Source organism: Poeciliopsis prolifica, unplaced genomic scaffold (genome assembly GCF_027474105.1).
Source record: "Poeciliopsis prolifica strain line A6 unplaced genomic scaffold, Auburn_PproV2 SCAFFOLD047, whole genome shotgun sequence".
Lineage (NCBI taxonomy): Eukaryota > Metazoa > Chordata > Actinopteri > Cyprinodontiformes > Poeciliidae > Poeciliopsis > Poeciliopsis prolifica.
Genome location: NW_026562422.1, coordinates 1,842,645 through 1,866,607, shown reverse-complemented (window position 1 = coordinate 1,866,607; position 23,963 = coordinate 1,842,645). Strand labels below are relative to the sequence as shown.

General features: G+C 41.0%; 3 protein-coding genes across 12 annotated transcripts in view; 2 read left to right on the top strand and 1 right to left on the bottom strand.

The window, feature by feature from the left end:
* Positions 1-234: 234 nt before the first annotated feature.
* bag5 (BCL2 associated athanogene 5) lies at positions 235-13,552 on the bottom strand. 4 transcript variants are annotated; one of them, XM_055057174.1, is made up of 3 exons: positions 13,194-13,552; positions 8,586-9,479; positions 235-7,906 (listed from the first exon to the last, which is right to left on the bottom strand). In XM_055057174.1, the coding sequence occupies exons 1-3, from the start codon at positions 13,244-13,246 to the stop codon at positions 7,366-7,368; spliced, it is 1,488 nt and encodes a 495-aa protein (XP_054913149.1). In that variant the 5' UTR covers positions 13,247-13,552; the 3' UTR covers positions 235-7,365. The 4 variants fall into 4 exon arrangements, with proteins under 4 accessions (XP_054913149.1, XP_054913151.1, XP_054913150.1 ...); XM_055057176.1 differs by lacking the exon at positions 13,194-13,552 and adding an exon at positions 11,456-11,740; XM_055057175.1 differs by lacking the exon at positions 13,194-13,552 and adding an exon at positions 10,983-11,430.
* Positions 12,409-15,080, top strand: LOC129377313 (cytochrome c oxidase assembly factor 8). Its single transcript, XM_055057177.1, has 5 exons — positions 12,409-12,647; positions 13,596-13,793; positions 14,276-14,339; positions 14,469-14,559; positions 14,937-15,080. The coding sequence occupies exons 1-5, from the start codon at positions 12,537-12,539 to the stop codon at positions 15,058-15,060; spliced, it is 588 nt and encodes a 195-aa protein (XP_054913152.1). The 5' UTR covers positions 12,409-12,536; the 3' UTR covers positions 15,061-15,080.
* A 575-nt stretch (positions 15,081-15,655) lies between these two features.
* The window catches only part of klc1a (kinesin light chain 1a), a 33,672-nt gene continuing 25,364 nt past the window's right edge, over positions 15,656-23,963 (top strand). For 6 of the 7 annotated variants that reach the window (XM_055057062.1, XM_055057063.1, XM_055057060.1 and 3 more), the window contains exons 1-3: positions 15,656-16,095; positions 21,364-21,631; positions 23,484-23,714. In XM_055057062.1, coding sequence (XP_054913037.1) covers positions 21,365-21,631; positions 23,484-23,714 — 498 coding nt within the window. In that variant the 5' untranslated portion in view covers positions 15,656-16,095; position 21,364. Of the gene's footprint in view, positions 16,096-19,563; positions 19,712-21,363; positions 21,632-23,483; positions 23,715-23,963 lie in introns of those variants that run through there. The other variant, XM_055057061.1, reaches the window with a different exon arrangement.

Below are 23,963 nucleotides of genomic sequence, written 5' to 3'. Positions count from 1 at the left end.
CAGAAACATTGACTATCGTTGACTGATTAACAGGACTCCTCCTCTGGAAAAATGCTGCCCTCTGCTGGCAACACACAGTTGTTGTTTTTTTTCCAACTTTGAGAGTTTGTTAATCAAACCTTTCTCTTCATTTTCTGGTGAAAAACTGTAGAAGGAACCTGAACTGGTCTGAGGTTTGCTGAAGTTCTTGCAGCACGATAAAACAGCAGCTTTTGGGAAAAAAGAGACGGAGCATCCAGAATAAGACCATCTTTATTTTGGATTTTGGAAATACAAATCTGAAACACAGCCATCCATGAAGCATTCACACGACACGGTCAGTCCGGCAGCAGTGTGCTTTTTGTACAAGCGCAGCTTTTGGAAACAAAACAAACAAACTACAACATAAAACACTTGTGACAGTCAGTGCAGTTAAAGGCAACTTAACATCCGGTATTTGGAGGAATAAACTACACGCAGGACTCCAGCCATCTATTAAGGGAGCAAAGGTGTTTGAAACTGTCTTCATTGGGAAAATAGATTCCTGGGTTTCATTTGATTTTGATTTTTACTTTTACAGTTCCCCACCCAGAAAGAAACAGACAATAAGCAACAGGTGATGCACCAAAGTCCCATTTCAATTTGACCTCAGCATGAAAACACAAATGTTGCCTCCTTCAGATGGAAGATGTTTGACATGTAAAACAGTCTTTTCAAACATCGCTCATCCAAGGCTCTTAAAAGAGAAAGTAATGAATGTTGGATTCGACTCTTGCAGTCAGATAAATCCAGTCTGGCTCTTTGTGGCTTCACAATCTGGAGGCATTTCCTGTCTTTCCTTAACGACAGCAGCTGCTGCTGCTGCTGCTGCGACGCCTTGTTCAAGTATTCACACCCTCCGTGGTTTAGGGCACCACACCCACACAGTTTGTCCTATTGGAGGCGATGAACCACCAAAACAGATTGTAAAGTGGAGAGAAAATTGAGAGAATTTTTATTCATTTTTTTCTTATCAATCTGTAAAGTGTGGCATGCTTTTGGACGCAGGCCGCTTTAGTCAGAACCTTGTAGAACAATACACACAGGTGGACTCTGTTCAGTACCTATCAGTCTTCTGATCACTTATGAATATTAGAAAACAACTGGAACAGTTCTCAGCCTTGTATTGATTAGGACATACAACGTATCTATCGACTTTTACTCATAATTGTGTGCTGTATTTAATGAAATACTAAAACATTGACATTTGCAGTTGCAATGTGACAAAATACAAACGTTCAAAAGACATGGATACTTTTTGCAAGCCGGCGAGTTTAAGAACAGAAATAAGATAAATAAGAGCCGACATGAAAGACGGCGCTGAGCTGAGTGGCGTCGAATCTGACCTTTAAACTGTTTGCTCCACGTAAACAACTGAACTGAAGGCCTGGCTTTGAATCCCATCTGGACCGGAGATTTTAACTCCACTTTAATGGACTCCGGCTGCCAAGTTCAGACTCTTAACAAGCAGGAAGCTGTTAGCGGGTGGGAAAAAAATACAAATAAAAAAAGAAATCTCCCCAAATAAATACACCAGTGTTCTGATGTGGCAACACACTGGGTTTTTATATTCATATAAAATCTTTGGGATAAACGTTTGGATACCGGCTCAGGTTGACTCGGTTAGAACACAAAGTTTACAGGCTGGTCTCAGGAAACCAGAGTCCAGGTTCTGATGAGACCTGTTGCAAAATTGAGCCCACATTCCTGTATTAAAAATCTCCTTTTTAATACATATTATTTTCATATTCTAAGCAGATAAATGTCACATTTTTGTAAGCAGTAAGAAAATGATAACATTTCACATGAAAACATACAAAAGCAAAATGTGTGGAATTAATCTAAATGATGGGTTTTGCTTTGTAAATTGACTTTCTAATAACATGATTGAGATAAAATCTGTTATTGGTGATGATAAACATTGTTACAGGAAGCTCATCCTACACATGGCTTCCAGCAGAAAAACAAACTCTACTAAATCCTTCACTTTGTGTTGTTTCTTCTCTTTCACCTTCCATCCTGACCTTTGAACTCTTCAGGAAGCGCAGCGTATGAATTTGTTTTGCTGCATTGTTTGAAAGTGCAACATTAGAAAGTCATGCACACAAGCAGCCAGCAGGGCGAAGTAAACGCAGCATTTCTGCAAAGTGAAAGGAAAGCGTTTCCTCTTTTCCTTTGGATCCTCTGCGCTTCCGGAGGATTAACGCTCACATGTCGTTTCCTGTTTGTTGGAGAGGAAGAATTGTGTCTCGTTCTTCATTAAGGATCAAAGATGTCGGAATTTTGAGAATATCTGTCAGAATTCCGAAAAGAAAGAGTCTGAATTCTGAGTAAAAAAAATCTGCTTTTTTTTTTTAATTAGTGACACTAATCTTCTTCCATAACCTGTTACTAAACTTGTGAAGCTGATGATTTATTATTTTTTATTTCTCTGAGCACAGTGGGAATTTTGACAGACATTAAGTGTTTTCCTCTTATAAATAATATTTCTCACTTCCAAATGACAGACATTTGACCTCATGAACTCTTTCAGGTAACAATAGTTGCTTCTTTACAGTTTACTGTAGTTGCTGTTGCCTTCAATACACGCCAGCGTCTCCCAGACCAACGAGACACAAACTCCTATTTTCTAACAGTCGGTTGTTCTTCTGAGAAAAAGGACAGAATTCTGATCATCCAATCAAGTTCTTCAATCAGTAAGAACTACTTCCCCTCTAAAATCTTGTTCAATCAAAGCAGGAGCTTCGATCTTCATTCATAATGTGGAACCTGAGGCTCGCCTGAACTCATTGTACAGCCAGAGTATCCTCAAAGGTAAACACTTTGAATAAAAGAGGGTGTGCTTTCTTTTCCTCATGACTGTTTGGTGAATCAGTCAGAACAAAGTGAGTGCAGGATGTTGTGAACGCAGCGTTCGTCTGGACACACAGGAGCAGCTGGAGGCCTTGTGCCAAAAAGTGTCTGCAGCAGGTAAAAGATGCTCTTATGCAATTTGATTTTGCTGTGTATCGAGACGCAGATATCTCAAAACATCTGCTCTCAAGAGGAGACGAGATGTTTTCAGGAGCTGCACTTTTATCAACGACTTCTGAACTCCACGACATTTCAAGCAAAAGCGCCGACGAACGGCCTGTTGTGAATTTCAAACTGAAAAGTTTGGTTCAGTTTAGTTTGTGAAGCTGCGGCCCGTCACATGCTGTGCCTCGTGTATATAACTGCAGTTTTTCTGCGTATCTAAACCTCTAATTGACATTTCGCATAAATAAACTGAACCTGCGCTGGATGTTGGTTTGGTGTGTAAACAGCAGACTCCACTGCGTTCAGTCAGTTCTGTGACCTAAATACAAAACTCAGCTGTAAACACTCATGCAAAACAAAAAACGAACAAAAAAAAGGAAAGAAAAGACTAAACAGTTCAATGTTGGCATCACTTTTCTAAAAAGAAGCTGAATTTATCCTACATGTTTATGAAGAGGTTTGGGAAGGTTTCCACATTCCTTGAAAGTGAATCAAACTGTTATTTGCAAAATAGCTAAAGTTTATTAATATTGGAGGGAGAACAGCTTTCAAGTGCTGCCACAAAATCATCTAATTAATAATTAAATATATTAATCAGAAATGTGATTAAGAATCTAAATGAACTTCTTTATTTTTGAATTGAAATTCAATTTATATCACTGAAACAGATTCTTAAATGCCTGCAGAAGAACCTGAGCACAGAATGATGCTGCCACCAACGTGCTTCAACATAGGGATGGAGTTTTTGGAAAGTGCATTACCTTGTAAATAATAAATAAATAATAACCTTACAGCACACAGGTTTTAATTCAACGGTATCAGAGTAAATACAAAATGTATTAAAACTTTCATTTGTTGAAAAAAAAAAAAAAACTTAAATACCAAATGACCAAACCCATCCTGTCGCCCTCCTGAAAATGGAACTTAACATCAGTTTGAAACATCGGCCCAGTTTCACTTGTCAGACCGATACCGATATGTTAACAGTTTACTGACATCCGCTGATAACCATGTTAGCAAATTGGTAAGATCGGTATCCACATCGGTGATTATGGATACCGATTGTATATTAGCGATCCTTCATATATAAACGCATCTAAATATTGTGTTGCTCTTGACCTTATAGTCCCAATAAAATACTTTGAAGTTTGTGGCTGACTGATTCAGATGTCAGTCTAACTGGAACTTTGTTGGGAAATAAATACGCATTTATAAAAGAAAAGAAAAGGAGACAAAACAAACAAAAAAGAAAAGACTCCCAGTGCAAACATGTGGTGACACTGGCCAAGGTGCTCTCTCAGTGAAACATTCAGTTCTTGGTGTCCTATTCTAGTGCATCGATGCATACCAGAAACAACGCGTTCTATTTTTGCTGCACTAAAACACTGTCTTACACAAACTGATGGGCTAAAAAAAAAAGGCTGAAAAGTAAAAAGGCACAGAGCTTCAGACTTCTTTACACGTCCTTCCTCTCTCTCCCTGCTTCTCCAGCAGCTCGGAGAAGTTTCTAGAAGGTTCTGTCGACTGTGATCTCCGTCAGTGCCTCCCTGCCGAGGGCCCTCCAGCGGGGGCCCCTGAGCTCCCTCCTCCACACGCCAGTCCTGCAGATATCGTCGCCTCTGCCTCTTTCTGTCCAATTTCCTCAAAAGGCTTCAGTCTCCCTCAACGGAAAGCGGTGGGTAGAAACAAATAGACAAGAAGCCGCAGAAGCAGCAACGTCGAAATATCGCCCCGCGTCTCCTGAAAGGATTCATATCTGATCTATTTCCAGCCTGGTGTGATCATTACACGGTCAGGACAAACATCTGAGAACAGACGACAACAGATGCAGCTAAAACTGAAGCCTTCCATCTCTGTAACATCCTGCTGCAAAACAAAAAAAAAAAAACATTCATCCATGACTTCCACGTAATCTTAAAATAGATTTTTAGCGCTTCTTTGTCAACTGTTAGGCTGTCGGTGACTTCAAACAGACCATTTTTTTCTTTCAGCTCACTTAGAAAATAAAATCTGAGAGAGAGCGAGACTTGGGCTGATAACATGAAGGCTCAACAGGAAAGTTGCTCTGTTTTCTCCTGTTGAGCTAGTTGTAACCTCCGTCTGACTGTCTAAAAAACATCAGAATCTTTTGGTGCGACTGGTTTGGTAGCTTGTCATGCTAATTGCTAACATAAGATGCTAAAGGTGGTTTTCAATGAGCGGGTTTGCTTTAAATCTTCCCAAAGGGCCAGTTGTCCAGAATATATTGATAAAACGCATAAACAGCTGTTCAAATATTAATGACTAATTGTCTCTGCATTTGATAAGTACTATTTAAACTTGAGCTCTTTTCACATTGAGTGGTCCCTCCACGTTATGTTGATTGATTTTCTGACGTTTTGGTGCTAATTTAGAAATATTTACAAAGACTTTTGAGGTATTTACACTAATATATGGTGGTAAATGTGACTTTGTTTATGGTGGATGACAACCCGATGAAATCTGAGGCAGTATTGTATTACAAGTAAGAAATACTGCCACCTACAGGTGGGAATTAGCGCAACTTGAACCAAATATTTTTGTCTCGAGGGGCAAAACTGTCAAGCCTTTGGCCCCCGCACCTTAGGTTTGATGCATGCTGAAATGATCAAAACTGTTTTACAGCAACCGCTGTGTGGTGTGATGTCACCTCTCCTCCTGATAACCTAATTTTTCTGGCCTTCTTCCTGTGAAGGAGAAATTATTCTGCATGCTGTAATTAGACGTGGCTATGTTAAAACTCAAGGAGGAAAATCAGATCTAAATCTACGTCGGCAGGTCAAAGCTTTATGAAAATCAGAGATCAGAAATTGGCCCCGAAATTCAGATCCTTTCTTCTTTCATGGAGAATGACTGAAGATTAGCAACCTCATCTCCTACTGTCTAATTCCATCTGGTAGAACACAGATGTTATTAGACCCATGTGCATGTCTGCAATCTGACCCTTGAAGATGTAATAAAGTAGATAATGCAGTAAAATCAGCCTGAAGTAGCTGCGTTTTTATTATAAATGTGCGCAAAACGTTGTCAATATTCTGCTAATGTAAAAAAAAAAAAACAATTTTGCATTTGCTGTGTTTCTGCTAAATAAGAAATATGTTAAAATCACATGAATAAGTTTGTTCACGTGATATTAAAAGTATGCAGCACCATGATCTCTCCGTTTCCTCCTGTTTTCTTCTTCATGGGTTGCGCCGGTGTTGATCAGGTGAGTTGTGTGATGCAAAAAAAGTGTTTCCATTGCAGTTTTGTGAAATGCACAAATTTCTATGCTAGTGCCGAAACATCAACAAAAACCGAGTCATTCTTTTGAAATTGGCCCGCTTCCAGTGAACAAATGTATTTTTAAATGTCAAATTGAGCAAGCATGTGGCTGTGATTTCATTGACCATAAAATTACACAATTTGACATTCTGAAAATAAATTTCCTTACTGGAAACATGTCTATTTCAAACAACAAATTTTTCTATAAAGTTTTGATGCTAAGTTGAGATATTTTTTTAAAAAGTTGGGTTTATTTATGGAAACATTGTCTTTGATTCAGATGGACACTGTTGGAGCACGTCTTTGTGGTTTTTGCCACTAGCAAAGACCACAAAGACAACGACAACAGGAAGAAGTTGGAAGCGCCGCATGGATCTTATTGACTTAACACGTGAACAAACTTATTCACGTGATTTTAATTGTGTCTCATTCAACGGGAACGCGGTGACTTGTGTTTTTCTTTGACACGACCACAATAGACAAAAGTTTTGCGCGCATTTGGAACAGAAACACAGCGACTGCCTGGTTTCTCTAGTTCTACAGAATGAGCCACTCCTTCCTCTGGCAGCGTATCACCAGCTGTCTCCATTAGCAACTGACAGTCAAGTTAATAAAAGAGGCCACTGATTTACAATCACTCTAAGTGAACGTTTTATCAATATGAAGTGCAGTCTGGAGGAGAAGACAACGAGAGTTACTCCGTGCTTTGGCTGCAGGCTTCTACTACCGTACAACAAACACAATGAGAGCAACGAGCAAATCACACACACACACAAACACACACACACACACACAAACACACACACACACACGCACATACACACAATCAAAGAGCACAGAGAAAAATACTTGGCAAAATGTGTTTCACAAAAGGAGTTTCAGATGGGTTGGCCTTGACTACCACAAAGGGACAAAAAAAAAAAACCTCTGCTGCAGTGGATTCTGGGTATTTCAGGCAATATTTACAGCCAACGGAATGATGACGCTCCATTTTCAAGCTCCTTTAATTCCTGCAGCCGTGTCCGACCCAACGTGGTCCTGGATTAATCAGTACTCCCACTCGTCCGTCTTCATGTCTAGGTAGTTAAGAATGTTCTGGGCGAACTTCACCGCTTGCTTCCGTGCCACCTTGGTGGACGCGTCACCCAGTGGATCCACGGCATCCAGTGCCAGCAGCTGTTTGGTCAGCAGTTCCTCCAGCATCATGTAGCTCTTGTCGGCCCGCTTGCCGTCAAAGCCCAGAACTTGGGCCTGCAGGTCGGAGAGGCTGCCCAGGACCATCCACACAGCCCGGTGCGACGGGTGCTCTTCAGGGCCTGGCTGGCGGCACAGCAGCGCCTCGCGGAGGTCCAGGAAGGTGATGACGGCCTGGACCTCGACCACGGCGCGGCGGCGGGCCTCTCTGATGCACGGGTTTTTGGCCGTGTCCACCTGGTCCAGGTGAGTGAGGAGGCTCTGGAGTTCGGCTTTGGGCCGGAAGCTGAGGTCACCCATCACGCAGTGTCGCAGGACGCCCTCTCGTAAGTGGGAGACGTGGGCTCGCACAGCCTCGATCTCACGGATGGAGTTGTTCTGCGCCAAATCATACCTACAGAGACGGACACAGGTTCACCATACTGAGCTCTCTCCGATCATCACTGGATAATGGAAACCAGAACAGGGTTCCAAACTTTCCTAGTATATGTGTTCAGCTCCCCTAAGACAGGACTATGTGGAACAATCTTTTGCTGCAATGTCCAGCTACAAGAGTTTTGGAACATGTGTCTACCAGCTTTGTACATCTGGAGAATAACATTTTCATCCATTCTGTGTTACAGTCTGCGACGCTCAACATTTAACTTTTGCCAAAAAATCTACCTGGAACAAGTTCCATATGTAAACCGCTTGTGGTGAAGGTAAAACAGGAACTTACTGCTTTCTTCTCGCCACTCTGCCATCAAGTACAGGATCACCAAGTACAGAAAATCATCTGTTTGATTTTCAAGTAATTTACTGACAATGGCCTATCAATGCAGATTCGCCCTCTCAAACTGTGATCTTCTAAAAATCACACTGGAACTGGAAGATATTTGAAATATCCAAAATAAAATACGACAACCAAAATTGGGAATAAAAATAAAAAACAATCGAAACGACAAGTACAATGTATGATCAGGTATCTGTGAATAAACTTGCCCTTCAGTCATCAAAATAAACATGACTGAGCTCATTTATGGTTCATGAATTGCTTATTGTGACAGTCTTATTTGAAGGAAACTGAGATGTACCTGCGAGTGTCGTCCCCCTCTCCCTCCAGGTCCAGGTGTTTTAGCAGGCCGTTTATTTCCTCCACCACCTGTTTCCTGTAATTCCGGATCGCCGCGTTACCGGAGACGTCCAGGGCGTCCAGCTCCACCTGCAGCTCCGTCAGGATGCGGGACAGGTGCGCGCAGCTGTCCCTCCCGCTCAGCCCCATCAGCAAAGCCAGAAGCTGACTGCGAGCCATGCTCACCTTCACCATGACCTGGTTGATGCGGTTCACGGCCTCGTGGGTCTCCCCCGACAGGGGCAGAGAGAGGGTCTGCTGCGGCGTGCGGCTCTCCAGCACGTCCTGCACGGCGCAGAGCCGCGTGAGGGCTCGGTAGCGCGCCTTGCGGAGCGGCACCCGGCCTTCAGTCTTGATCTGGGTGAGCCTGAGGATGAACTCCTGAAGGGCGTCCACCAGCTCGTCATTTATCTCCGCCACCCCGCCGGCCCGCTGCGGCGCCACCACCCGCTCGTCCACCAGCTCCCGTGCCGCGTTGCTCAGCTCTTCGATGGCCAGGCGGGACGGGTGGGAGGCGTTCTCCTCCAGGTACCGCAGAAGGCCCTCCACCTCTTGCGCAGCCCTCTTGCGCGCTCCTTGCAGCTCCAGCTTGCCCTCCGTGTCCACCTGGTCCACCTGCAGCAGCAGCTGGGTCAGCTCGCGCTCCATGCGCTTGTACTCTCGGTCGTTCTGCAGGCCGCTGAAGGTGCAGACCTGCGGCCCCAGAGTGGAGACCTCTTTCTGGACCTCGTACAGTCTCATCATCGCAGGATGCTGCGGATGGTAAGGCTGCTGCTGCTCCGCCGGATGCTGCTGCTGGTCCTGTGAACTGCCATGGTCCATCCTTTTGCCACCATCAAAAGGTTTCCCAAAGAGACTGGAAAAGGAGCACAATGAAAGCAGATCAACTGGCAACCAGCACTGAGGCCTAGTGCACAAGTAGCCAGAAGTTCCTATGAATAAAAACTTTTCTGAAAACAATCCTATGAGTACAATATTCTTTTAAAACAACGTGGGAGATATATTCACTTTTATAAATACCAGGCTAAGTGTGGATAAGTCTCAAGTCTGAGTGGAGACAGGATTGTGTTACCCTTGATATTGTTATTGGACTTACCTGCTGAATTAGACCACCGACTAATAAAAGAACTAAATATCCTCAACTAAGCATTGAAATTAGAGTAGCAAGCTTAATTGAACAGTTTTTCTTTTTGTTTTGTTTTTTCCAGATCAGTAAAAGCACAATACACAGGAGTTAAAAGCTCTCTTGGCCATTTGTTTTAAATTCATATAATATTTTTGTCAATTTGGATATTCATCTTTTGATATCACTTCTGAAGCCAATTGAGTCACTTTTCAGCTAAATAATTAGTGAGCCAATTAAATATGCAGCTCCAAGTCACATATATACTCAGCTAGCAAAGCATTTAGTTTGTAAACTAAATATTTTTGCAAGCTCTGTATGACATTCATAAATAAATCAATGAAATTCCTCATTTTTCTTTTTCTATATGGGCTCAGAAAACAAAATTATTGCCGTTATTTGTTTTTTTTCCCCTGTAATTTTACAAATGACAGCACTTACTAGTGTGCACCATGACCCTGGTCTCTATGTGAGGGTTGCCAAAGTGAAGATTTTGATAAAAGAAAGTAATTAGAGATTCTGTTTTGAATCCCTCAGGTCTTGAAGGACAGAGGTCTCCAGTCCTTGTCCTCTGTCCTGCATGGTAAAGACACAGTTTCATGGTTCTAGTAAACAGGTGCTGCTCCACAACATACCGGTAATGTATTTTTATTCTTTTTATTATTATTATTATCCAAAGCATGATTGGAATAAATGTTGTTTGGAGTCAACATTCCGTTATGTAAGAGGGCGAGGGGATGTGCATTTCCAGAATAGTGGATGATCGCATGCCAGACGAAAGCTTCCAAATCCGAATGTTTAGTAGGATAAAGCTCAGGAAAAACAAATCCAGCATGGGAAGCCACTCCTCTCCTGCTTCCCCTCACGGCACTCAAGATGAGGAAAATAACTCATGGGAAGATGCGAGAGATAACGTCTGCAGCTCGTAGCAAGGCGCTCACCCAGCATGAAGGCTTACAGGGCTACAGGTAACATGCGATCCACCACCGAGCGCCATCCCCAGATCCATCCCCAGCTCCAGGCTGCCTGCACCGGCATTGCGCATTATGTCACCACGGAATGCCCCGATCGGCCGGCCGGTTGCTAAGGGATCGGGAGACCAGCGCGTACACCGCCTGAAGCATCTCCAGATGCTTGTCAGCTGCATCCCCGCTCACACACACACACACACACACACACACACACACACACACACACACACACACACACACACACATGACCATCGCTGGGTCTCACCTTTTCAAAACGCCGAACACATTCGCGCACATTTTGGCCGAGCTCTGTTTCCATCAGCCAGATCGGCCTGTGAAAGAAAAAGGCTTCCGAGCGTGGCGAGACGAAGGCAGGAATGTCGGTTACGCTCCGGTCAGCTTCACCACCGGAGCTTCTGCTGCCGCTGACTGACTGAATGACTGCGGTCGGAATGGTGTCGCCCCTCCCACGATAGAAACCACTGTCTTCATTTACTACCATTTACAGCTACTTAGTTTTGAATTAAATGCGTAACTAAAGCATACATGCAGATTAAACGAATGATTTCAAACCTAAAAAGCACCGAACAAAAAAAAAAAGCAGCTTCCATACACTGTTAAAACCATTGTGTTTCAGTGTCGATGATCACCTGACTCTGCCCCACCTGCTGAAACAAAGACGGGGTTTTAGATCTAAAATAAGCCCTTAATATACAAATATACCAGCTCCCCACTCACCTGCATAACCAGCGTACAGCCATCTGAACTGCTGTGGGATAAAATGCTCCTTCGCTGATTAAAGCTTAACATTAGCCTACCTAGCTACCTTCTAGCAGTTACTTTCCTGCTCAACTGTGTAAACTTACACGGAGTTGGATTTTTCCCAATGAGTATACGGTAATTTACTTACATTGTCTCCGCAATTAAAAAGCATAATATGTATAAATGTTTGCATAACGCATGCAAATTATTTTAACATAGTGAGAAAAACACAATGAAGTGTCGACTTTCTGATAAGCGACTTCATAGTTTTCTAACTCGGTGTAAGCTTTTGTTGTCCAACATTTGGTGCGCTCCTTTTACTATCGCGATCTCAAGTGGTCAGAGGAGAGGCAAAGTACGTCGAAAGCACCTGGGATAAAGGCGGGGTTTCTAAGAACTGGGTGCGCGCTGGTGAAGTTTTCGAGCACACCTACACACCCCTTTGCATTAACTTGACTATACGTAAGAAGGAACTGAGGGATCTATGCACTCTGACTTTAATACAGTGTATTTGTTTTGACTTCGGCGACTATTATAATGATTGACAGTAAAAATGATTGCATTTGGATCTTTCGTCAAAAAAAAAAAAAAGATTTTCTGATTAATTACATTTATTTTTTTTGTTTTAGTTTTTTTATTCACAGGTACATATTTTAACAAATAAACTCACATATAGAAAGAATAATTTATTTGGGAATTACCTGAAGTTGGTGAAGAATCAGAAAAAGATTTCTTGATCACGATAAAAAAAATATATATTTGTTTAAATTTCTGTGGAGAATTGTATTTTTATTTTTTTCTGTTCAGATATAATGGTAAAGACTAGGTCTGTTCGTATACATATTTAATAAAGTATGTTTTCAAAGGACTGCTGGAGTCGTTGGGGCAAGTCGTTTTCATTAGGATGACACCGACCGGTAGGTGGAGCTGTTGCCAGGAACGTTTGTCGAAGTAGCAGAGCGTGAACAGAGTAGAAACAGGAGGGCGCTAGCAAAGGGCACATTGTTTTTCCCCTTTATCACAATCACAAATACGGATTAATGTTGAGGTAATTCAAATGGCAACATGGAGGAGCGTCGGTGGCCTCTTCCTGGCCCCTCTGCGGCTGCACCGGATGTCAGGAGCCAGTAGTCGGCTCTGTAGTTCCGAGCAGGAAAAACCTATAAAGGTCCGTATCAGAGCTTTTATTTTATGTGTGGACAACTCGTTTAAAGTATTTACTGTCCACAGTTACCGCCTAGTTTATTTTAACAGCATGGGTTGACTCAGTGTCAAAGAGGGCGGGTACATGGTCTCTGTTGCTTTCTCCTTAAAACCATTCATAAGCAGTCGCTTCTAGCCGTCATAATCTGAACTTTAGTACCGAACTTTAATGGCCTTCCGCCCCCCTTCCATCTGAACGAACCACAAGACTCCTACATTTACAGGAGTTAATGTAGGATTAGGTTTTGGAGGAAATCTAACAGCATCTCAACACAAGCCAACCCTGTGTGTACAAAACACGGTGGCGGGGCTGTGATGATTTGGGCTTGTGTCAGAAATTTGACCTTAAACTTCCCTGTTTACTAAAAGAGTCTGGAGTAGTATTTGAGGCTATCTGCATAAATGCAAGAGAACATTAAATCTAAATAAACGACCGAAGGGCGAGGAAGGAAAATAATCTAGGTATAAGTCATTTGGTTGCTGGGAAGCTGTGTGTCTCAGGTGTGTGTACCTTTTTTCTGACCCCTGTGTCCTGCGTCGTGTTTTTCTTCTCGCTTTTCCCATGACGACGGCTGCTCAGAAATGATAAGCACTGCGTTTTATCGCCTCAGCTAAAGACTTGTGACGTCCATCTGTGCACAGGACAACTGCAGTGACTTGCAAAAAGTATTCACTCCCTCTTTCTAACACTCTGTAAAGTGACAACCATAAACGAAGAGTTAAAAAATCAATTTAAAAAAAATCTGTTTGAATCATTTTATCTCCTTGCACAGATGTTTTAATTCAAGGCAAATGATTTCCAGAGTCTTCGTTCAAACTAAAGGCAAACAACTTGCATCATATATAGATTTTTTAAAATTCATTGCTTCTTTGTCTTATAACCATTAACTATTCCACTTTTTGATATATGTAGATATCTGCATCAAGGCCAGAACCCAGCTCCACACATGACTGGATCGGTCCCCCAAACCCTCTATCAAACCTGCGACCCATTGTCTACCGCGTCAGTGAGAACGAGTCTGATGTGGAAAAGCAGCTGAGAAAACTGAGGCAGGAGACTGAGGACTGGAATCACGTATTCTGGACCAGGCAGAACGTCAACTTCAGCAAGGTTTGAATTCACTTTTCCCCAGTCCATTTGTTTGATTCATTTAATGGTTTACATAAGCATATATATTGTTCATAGGTAAAACTCCCAGAAGATTTCAATTCCTTTAATTGACTCTGCACAGCTCATGGCTGTGTAGAGTCTTATTTATACCAGCAGAGGGCAGCAATGTACAACAATCTGTAGAAAATATACTGAAATAATTATGCTTTCAGTGTTCCTACAGGTACATCTAAAAGAAAGATAACTATTTATGAATATATATTTCATAAATAATAGTGATAATAGAAGTGAATATATATTTCAGAAGCCTGTCAAAAAAATGACTTCATTCAACAGCTGACAGCTGTTGGTTGGTGGATGTTTTTACTGTTTCAATAAAAGCTTCTTTCAAAGTCCTGTTTTTTTAAACAGTTTTAAGAAAATTTTTCAAGGGAAAAGTTTAAAAGCAGGAAACAACAACGTTGTTTTCCTTCTCTCTACAGGAAAAAGAAGCTTACATCATCTCACAGCTGAAGGCAAAAGGCTTGACTTTACATGGAGAAGATGGTGAGTATATATTCATATATATGTTTGATGAGAATAAAAAATTCCTTTAAAAGATGCTCTGGGTACACTCTGATGTTTTAAGATGACATTGTAGTGAATTAATGCGGAGCATCTTGGTCTGTCCCCCAGGAAGACGGCGTTCCCTGAGCAGTGAAGAGATGGCTGTGTTTTACAAAAGCTTCTTGGACAAAAACAAAGAGCGCCATGCAGATTACAACAGGTGAGTTGTTTTTGTACACTTGATGTTTCCCATGATGCCGCTGGTGCATGTCCCAGTGCTCCAGCGGCGCTTTACCACTCTGTGCAGAGAACAATCATGACAGGCTCTAGTCTAGAGAGAGTTTTGTGGATAAACACGCTAAAATAGCAGACTTGTTTTCTGCCTAAATGCATCAACTCTTCAGATAATTTTATTGTTGTTTTCCTTTCTGCTCATGTTCTTTTTTTTTTTTACAAGCCGTAATCAACAAGTTAGTAGCTTTTTTTTATGCAAATGTGTATTAAACGAACAATTCAGTATTTTAACAGAATAAATAAATAAATAAATTTGCATGGCTGATTTTTTTTTTTTTTTTGCCTTTCCTCCCACACATCCAGAGAGTGGTACAGACGAAACTTCACCATCACTTTGCTCATGGCTCGAATTGCCCTCAACGACTTTTGGAGGACTGTAACTGAAAAACATCTCAAGAAGAAAAACAACACTCCAACAATTCAATAAATAAATATTTACATACCATCCACATGTCTGACTGTGTTTTGATTTCATCAGCATTATGTATTCAGAACGTTTGTAAAATTCTGCTAAAAAGTAAGGATATTTCTTTTTAATATCCATTTAAAAAGTAACATAACTCAGCTGGTGCCACTCAGAAACTAATAGCCAGATACTGATTTTAATAGTTTTATTATTCTATCATTTTTGGAAATGAGAATGAGTGTTACTCAAAATTAGCAGGCTGTAGAGGACAAAAATGTATGTCTTAAATTTATTAAAACTTCCCTCGTGAATTAAATTTGCAAGAAATATTATGCATTTAAGACGATCTGGAAAGGATGTGACCATGGCCTCCCATGCTCCCCCTTGATGGCGCCACAGTCTTCGTGAACTGAACTGTTTTGTTTTTTTAATATAACTCGGGTCGATCGCTAAGATATTTTTCATTCCCATAAAATAATATACTCTGAAGCATACATTGAGATTTTTTTCAACGCTGCAGATTGTATCACAAATCTGGCTCATTACTGTCACCGCAACTTCCTCTTTAATCCCGTCAAGATGACATCAGTGTTATCGGGGGAGGGCTGAGGAGGGGGCGCCGGTTAACGCCATTTTCACGCTCCGAGCGGTCACTCATCGTCTCGCGGGGCTGTCATCTGCAGCACCGATTCATTTGTGCAAGTCTGTCACGTGACGCCTCGGTCTGGGCAGTGACGCGGAGCTGCTGTTGGTATGGAACAGGACAGGATATTCACCTGAGCGGCTCCGGTTGGACTCAATGTTTTGACGTAGGGCTGCTAGGTGCTAGCATGTAGCTAACCGGACTGTAGCATTTGATGCAGTAGGGTCCAGCTAACCAAAAACACCCAACCCCTGGACGAGGCACTGGTTGGAATTTCTGCTTCTTCCTTCTTAATATTTTTCACAACCGTAAGTTGTTGGTGACGGAAAAGGGGGGACAGCTCGGGGGAAACGAGAAGGGCAAATTGGAACGATTCAGTGGAGCTCCACTGGCAACGAATGTCCCACAGAACGGTAAGAATGGCTCCGAGTATTTATTGGGCGGCACTCATCGGCTAATTAATGCATCTCACTGACATACAACGTTCAGAATGTGATTTTTAAACTATTTTCTCAGCGAGCACGTACTTGAAATTGAAGCGTGTAAATAAACTGAACAGCGGTGGTTCAGGGAATACGCCGGCTGTTCAGTGTTCACGCTGATGCCAGGAATTAGACGCCACAAGCAACTGTCAATGAATGCTAGCTCGGAGTTTGCTCTGTGGTTCGACGGGAAAGTTCTGGCTAACTAGTTCTTCTGGTTAATCCACTTGGAAGCGAACAAATAAGAGCACGAGCCAGACAGACAGAAGTATGCCTGTCAGCTTCTGAAAACGCCTGAGGGAAAAAAAAAAGTCTCGTCTTTTGCATCTCATTGATATTCAGAAGAGATTGAGAAGTGTCGGACAGTCCCTTTTCTGAGACACAGTGGATCTCAGTGTGCAGCTCACAGCTGGGAGACCTGAAGGTGTCTGCTGTGGACGTTTCACATTTCAGGGCTCGTGCGGATCCACAGGGAAGTTCAATTGTTCTCACAGGTCCACTCCCACTCCCACAGGTCCACTGCCACACCTGGGCAATTATACCGTCTGAGTCAACGTCCTTTGACTAACAGAGGAATGGTTGCGCTCAGGATGTACTGCAGTTTCAATGCAGTAATTAAGAGTCATTTTGTGAGTGGAGGAGCATAATTGCCAAAGTCATATTTTTATGTTCTTGTTAGTAGTTTATTTTCATGCAAATGTTCAGAGAACTTCTGTAAATAAGACATGGGCTGCTATAAGGTTCTCGTATTGACCCAAAAGTTGTATAACATGGCTTAAATGTAAATGTATTAATCAGTAAAAAGCTGTTCAAATTTAATGCTGGAATAACGTTACATTGACTAGAACAGTTATGGTTGCTGGACTGGAGTAGTCATTCAAAACACTTTCACACTAGAGCCACAGTTACCCATAAGCAGGGACATGTCTATTGACCCAACACCTTGGCAGGCAACTTGAGGGTAGGAATTGAACCCACAACTTTTTCCGATTGCAAGATATGATGCCTGTTTAGCAGTTAAAGATGTTTTTTAAAAAGTGATGATTTTTAGCAGGTTAATTAGATTGGAGGTGGCCTGGAGTTAGCCATGTTATAGACATGAACCAAGATTTAAAATGACCTTAATATGAGAGAGGACACTGCTTTAGTTGCCAAACTCTGAATGTTTTTCATGACCAGAGATATCTTTAAACTTCAGAATCTTTTTTTCTTGTAGAAATAAAAAAAAGGAAACTATAAAAACCTTTTTGGCTGCTGACCAGCAGTGCACAGCAACAGATGGGGGAGGGACACTGCTTCCCCAGGAAGCCAGAGAACACTGATCATGGTCGTGTTTCACCATAGTTTTTCTGAAACACAGCCTTTATGTACCTTCATAAAAGTCAACAGTTCATGTCTGTGGTGGATCAAAGTCTAACTTCCCATCAACTCACCAGCTAAAAAAAAAAAAACAGGATCACACAAAACAGCAAAAAACTGAAGACCCGTCTGAACTGATGTACAGTTACTAGTTCAAATTTCTTAAACCACTCTGATTGATGAGTTTGAGACATTATTTTCCATGGTAACAGGTAAGTGGTGGAGGAATGAGTTTGATCACCGAGTTGATTTCTTCCAGAGTCGATGAGCTGGAGCTCCAGCTGATGTGTAAATGATTTGATGCAAGAAAATTACAAACAATCATCTTCATATAACTGCAGCGCGAAGCTGGTGTCTTCAGTCAGAGACTTTTTCAGAACCACTGTAACACAGACCGCTTTAGATCTTCAGCCATCAGCATCGACAACAACTCTGATTAAAATGATCTGTTACTTCATTAATGCTAGAGGGGAAATAAAGGGAGTTTTGACTTGCAAATGTTTTACAAATTTTGCTGAACATTAAATTGACCCAAAATTTATTATGGCAAACTATAACAGCATCGTTCAGAGATCATTTTCAAATAATATATTGACTATAAGAGAATAATGCATGTTTGCCTTCTTAAGGACCAATAAACTTAAATTTTCTTAAGAACCAGAAGAGTCAATAAATACAAATAAAATTAAGAACCCCACACAATCAAAACCATTAAGAAACTAATGGAAATCTGTGTAAACATAATTGCCCTTTAAAAAATATTAATCACCTGAATGGAGATTATGGTGCTTATTTTAAATTATTATGCAAATTAATTAATTCGCAGGCTTAGTGATGGTAGAACACTGTGGGTGTTTGCAGAATGTCCTAGTACTTCATCATATTTGAATACCGGTGTTTAATTTGTGCTGTGAGCAGTTCTATAGACAGCAGAGATGTTGATGTACTTATGCAAGCACAGGGCAGGTCAGGTCACATGACTGAGGAAACCACAACTCAGTGAGATCAATGTGAAAAGGTGAAATACAGAAAAACCATAAATATTTTACATTAATGTAGTTTATATGGGCGTGTTATAAATAAAGTTTTGCAGAACGTACGCAAAAAGTATCTGCATAAAAAAGTATCTGCATAAATTGGAGCTGCACAGCTTGCTAGCAGTGCAATGCAGGACAACAGCAAGTCTAAAAACTATTTGAGGTTCAGTTTTTATAGCCTTGGACTCATGCTGAGTCAGGTCTGAACTTGTTTCTATTTTCAAAGTTTTGGTTTTAAAAAAACTGTTTAAAATGTCATTTAAAAAGATGGTCATCGCTGCATGTTCATATGAGAAATAGTTAATGTAATTCTATTATTAATGCTTTTACTATTTAAATGATCAGTTATTACTGTTGATCTTGAAAGAGTAACATGTTAAAAATGATCGCTGCTTGCTCAAAATGGCATTAAAATAGTGAATGAATGTGTTCTATCAGTTATAGATATGGATATAGAAAATCCTGACTAAGAGACTGTTAACACAGTTAACATGAATAGTAATTTATTGGGTGATGTAGATGGGAGAGGGGTGGGTGAAATGATAAGTTTATACTTCTACCAACCCCTTTGGTTGTGTAAACATAATTCACTACTATGTATTTTACATTTTGTTTAATTATACTTATTCAATAAAGTCAAACTTGGTGTTTTCATCAGATAATAGCCCTGCTGTGATTTGTAATATGCAAAAGCACGTCTTCTGAGCTGATGAACAACTTTCTAATTAAGTAGAAGATTAAGAGTACTTCGAAGTTGCTTTTTTTTCATTTAACCCTTTCCGAAACCCTTGAGGTTCTAAAAAAAAATATATATATATCAGCTTAATTGAAATATTTTGGGGACTCTAGTTAGTTTCTCCTCGCTTCACAAACCCTGTTTGTCACTGGCTGCTTCTGCGCCCATCCGTTCCCGTAACAACAGTACGCATGCAGTGTCAGCTTCCAACTTCCTGTGGATCTGATAGGCTGCGGCCCGGTTGCCGTGTCACATGGAGCGATCGGAGCTGCAGGCTTTCCTTGCTGCGTCCGCCTGCTTTGGTTTGCAGCTCGCCGTCTTCTCTCTGGTGCGTTCGCTGACATCTGAAATGTGTGTGGCGGTTCAGGCAGAACTCGACGTCTCCACCTGGACCTATAGAAGCGTTTACACAAAGGTGGGGTGACTGCTTTGCTACGCTATTAGGGAAACGAACAATGAGACACGCAGGAGTTTCATTTCTGTATTTAACCACATGATGCTTTTGTAATCATTCAGCTGAAATCAGTGGAGTTTGTCTGCTGTGCTTTAAGAGGTGTATTTAGTAGCTCGCTATAAGTTCTACAAAGCACTCCACTATAATCCTCTTATGCGGTGTGTGTGCGCGTATGTGTGTGTGTGTGGAGAAGTCTAAAGTATGTGAGGAGAGGTTATTGAAAGCTGTCACTAATTAAATCTGCATGTTAAGAACATATATGAACTGATTGCTGTAGAATTTTATCATGTCATTAAGAGGCGTTGTTTATTCCAGGAAATGTTTAAGGAGGCGGCCCATTTGCCTCATTATTTGTGTCAGATGTTTAGAGGTTTTTATGTGCAACAGTCCGTCCTTTGTATCACTTATCTGTAAATCAAACTCGGATCACAGCCCTCAGAACCGTCAGCAGACAGCCGTCTGGTTTGAACCGTGTCCTCCATCGGCACCAGAGACACCAGGATGCTGCTGCTCTCAAACGGAGCGCTGTTCATCGCGTTTAATTGGATAATGTTTCACAGGCATAGAGTATGTGAAACGTACAGAGAAGGATACATGACTTTCATATTATCGTATAATCTGAAAATTGTGTGATTCTCATCAGTCAATACCTTGCAGAGAAACTGTTTGTTGAAATCACAGCTGCAGTAACTCAACCGGTAGAGACTGAATGTTTGTAACATTACTCAGGCTTAGCCAGATAGAGAAAATTGGAGTGTTCATGAACTATTTCAAAGTTTTGCCTCACTTTTTTTCCCTTTTTCTTTTTTTCTTGTTAAAGTCTGACTTCTGTCTGTTGGACAGATGGAAATAAATATTGATTATTGAATATCGGTCCAATTTTACTTGCAGGACCAATCCTGAAATACCAATGTGTAACATTGGTGATTCTTGGAAGTGTTTCATATCGGGCAATATTGATAATTATTGATCAGTTGCTTTTTTTTTTTATTGTAAATATCTGAAACACTGCCAAACTGGTGGTGTGACGTTTCCTGTTTTATCCAGAGTTTTCATTCCAGATGGTGAAACCTGAATCTGCTGCTGCACAGGTTACTCAACAGGTCATTGCTAGGCAACCAAGTACTTACTGATGGAGTTGATGCCACCCACTTTTTGAATCGAGCCTTGAGAGATTGAGCAGATAAAGTCTTGACTCTTCCTACATCTCCCAGAAAGGAGTGCGGTTCTGGACCGGAGTGCAGTGGCTATCAAATGTTTTATCTATTAATACTGATCATGTGTCTACCGCCACATATATTGTTATTGATTTATTGTCCAGTTGATACTGATACAACGCTGTAATATTGTGCATCGCTACAGAAAAGTGACTTTTCTCTTAAACAACTTCTCCACTGAAGACTGTAGTGGAACTCACACAAATTTTAAGTGCATTTCTGTTAATCTTGACCACACCTGGTTCTTTAGTAAGAGATGTATTACACACTGTTATTATTATAATACAATGTTTTTGCACTAAATTGCTGTTTTTCTGTTGGAATGATGCAGTTGTGCAAGTCAGTAACCACTTCTTTTTTCTTTTTCGTTTCTTTTGTTGTCTCTGAAATGTGCAGGATGCGTGAGGACATGTCCACCATGGTGTGCGTGAAAGAGGAGGAGGACCCGGGGGAGAAACTGTCTCAGGATGAGATCATCTCCCGGACCAAGCAGGTGATGCAGGGCCTGGAAGCCCTGAAGCAGGAGCACCATTCCATCCTGGAGGGCCTGCTGGGCACGCTGCGCTGCCTGAAGCAGGACGAAGAGGGAGTCCTGGTGGAGGAGAAGTCGCACATGATCCGGAAGTCCCTGGAGATGCTGGAGCTCGGTCTCAGTGAAGCTCAGGTAGGCACAGTCGGCGCTTTGGCCGCTGACGAACGAGGAACCTGTAGAGATCAGGAGGATTTGATTGTTTTCAGGACTGGTGAAAATATTACAGCTTGGGTGGGTAAAATTGCCAACATTATATACTGATGTTCTCATGGAACCAACACTGGAATAAATGACACAAGTAAATCCCTACTGATCCCTACATTCAAAATGACTGATTCATTTTGGGTGTTTATTATATTGTTTGTAATTTTTTGGATAATAATTAGTTCAGATTAGTGGTGTCCAAACATTTTGCAACATGAGCAAGAAACCCAGAGTTGAAAGCATTGAGGGTCTTCTCCAACTTAAAGTACAAAATCATTTTGTTGTGATTCTTATTGTTTTTTTTATTAGCACTCCAAAAACATTAAACACTACTAGAAAAGTAGCTATTTTTGTCTTAATTACATTTTTAATTTTATTTACTCAATTTAATTTCAAACAATGTAAAACAGAACTTTTTTGTAAAAAAGCTTTTTGTTTCTAATAAAATGTCGCTTTTTCTGGATGTTATAGGCCTTCTTACACTATTCTTCTGCACAGATTGTTGTAATATGTTTAAATTTGGAGATGTTTATAGGTATGAATATTAGACACTGGACATGTGGCAATGACATGGGAGTTTTGTGTTTGGACCTGGCCGACTGCAGCAAACTGTTAATGTGTTGCAGGTTAAACAGAGACATTCTTAGACACAACTGAATGAAAATGAGAAGTGAAGAACAAAAACAGAAGTGCTTTTGATTTTCTTTTAAATCGCAATTTCCTGTGCCAATGTGAGTCATAAATGAGTTGTTCATGTTGCTGCCTCTCCTTAAGCCATCAAATGAAACTGCACAGCATGAACACTCTGCAGACTAATTTACATCTTGTAGGTTTTCTTTAGTTTTGGGACTTGGTATAACTAATGTCTCTGTGCAGCAAACTCATCATCTGCACACAAAAAACCTCATTAAATTTGTACTTTAACTACAACATGAAAGTAAAGTTCTGAAAGCCAGAAGAGAGTGAGTTTTCAGGCAAAAAAAATGTTTTAGCTTTTTATAACAGATCAGTGATTGGTCAAAAAACTGCAATGGTTGCAAACCAAGAGAGTATACATGTTCGGTTTCTATTCAAAGTTCAAAATCCATTATGTTAGTTCCCTTTCTTACAGACTGTGCAAGAAATAATGAGATTCTTCAGATATTCCTGATATTCGGATCTGAAAATATTTTGCAAAGGCTGGACTGAAAACTAGTGCAGATAAGATGAGAAAATTTCCAGCATTTTTGCATCATTTATCACTTTTTATGATAAATTTCTTCTTTAATTTATTGTTGTCATGTTAAACTCCATATAGTGATGTTTACGATACTCTAAAACTGTCTGTGTTAACAGGATTGTTAGATTTAATATTTTCTTAATCAAGTTTATTTGTATAACACATTTCAACAACAAGGCAGCTCAAAGTGCTTTTCATAATAAAAACACAATGTTTGATCAATGAAAACATCAGTTAATGTGAACATTGTTTAAACGCAATTATGATTTGGAGTTTCATGTAAATCACACTTTTTTTATATGGCTGCTGCCCCAAAGAAGAATATTAAAAATGGGAATGTTTTTCAAGAGCAGTGTTTCTGCGGCTACAGAACAGTTGCCTAAAAAAGAACTAATAAATCCTTCCTATCGTCACTTCTATCGTTATCACAGTGGTACCACAAAATATCTTGGTAAAACATTAAGTCCAGATCCCTGACACAAAATATGTTGCTTCTTCCACACATCACGCACCACGTTGACTCGAGTTACCTGATCTGTGCTGGAATGTGTCTCTGCTCAGGTGATGATGGCGCTGTCCAGCCACCTAAGCTCCGTTGAGTCAGAGAAGCAAAAACTGCGGGCGCAGGTACGCAGGCTGTGCCAGGAGAACCAGTGGCTGAGGGACGAGCTGGCGGGAACGCAGCAGAAACTGCAGAAGAGCGAGCAGAGCGTAGCGCAGCTGGAGGAGGAGAAGAAGCACTTAGAGTTCATGAACCAGCTGAAAAAGTATGACGAGGACCTGTCCCCCTCGGTGAGTCCTCAGCTCCTCCTGTACGAGAGTTCAGAGCATCATCTGCAAAGAAATAGATCCTTTTTTTGAGTTAGAAAACGTCAATCAAGCCACATTTAATGGATCAGTGTGCGACTTGTCATATTGAGTCTGACTGTATGGAAACCTTAATTACAAATAATTTCACCTAAAACGTAAATCATGTTAAGTTGGTTTTGTTTAAAGGGGCATCATTATGGAAAATGGACTTTATGAGCTTTATATCATGTT

Coding starts and splice junctions, on each gene's coding strand:
- bag5 (XM_055057173.1), bottom strand. CDS start 10,893: ATGCAGCTGACAAGCATCTGGAGATGCTTCAGGCGGTGTACGCGCTGG. Junction 9,480..10,687: donor CCTGTAAGCCTTCATGCTGG/GTGAGCGCCTTG, acceptor CTCCTTTTCCAG/TCTCTTTGGGAAACCTTTTG. Junction 7,907..8,585: donor GAGGGGGACGACACTCGCAG/GTACATCTCAGT, acceptor CCGTCTCTGTAG/GTATGATTTGGCGCAGAACA.
- LOC129377313 (XM_055057177.1), top strand. CDS start 12,537: ATGGCAACATGGAGGAGCGTCGGTGGCCTCTTCCTGGCCCCTCTGCGG. Junction 13,794..14,275: donor AGAACGTCAACTTCAGCAAG/GTTTGAATTCAC, acceptor TTCTCTCTACAG/GAAAAAGAAGCTTACATCAT. Junction 14,560..14,936: donor CGCCATGCAGATTACAACAG/GTGAGTTGTTTT, acceptor CCACACATCCAG/AGAGTGGTACAGACGAAACT.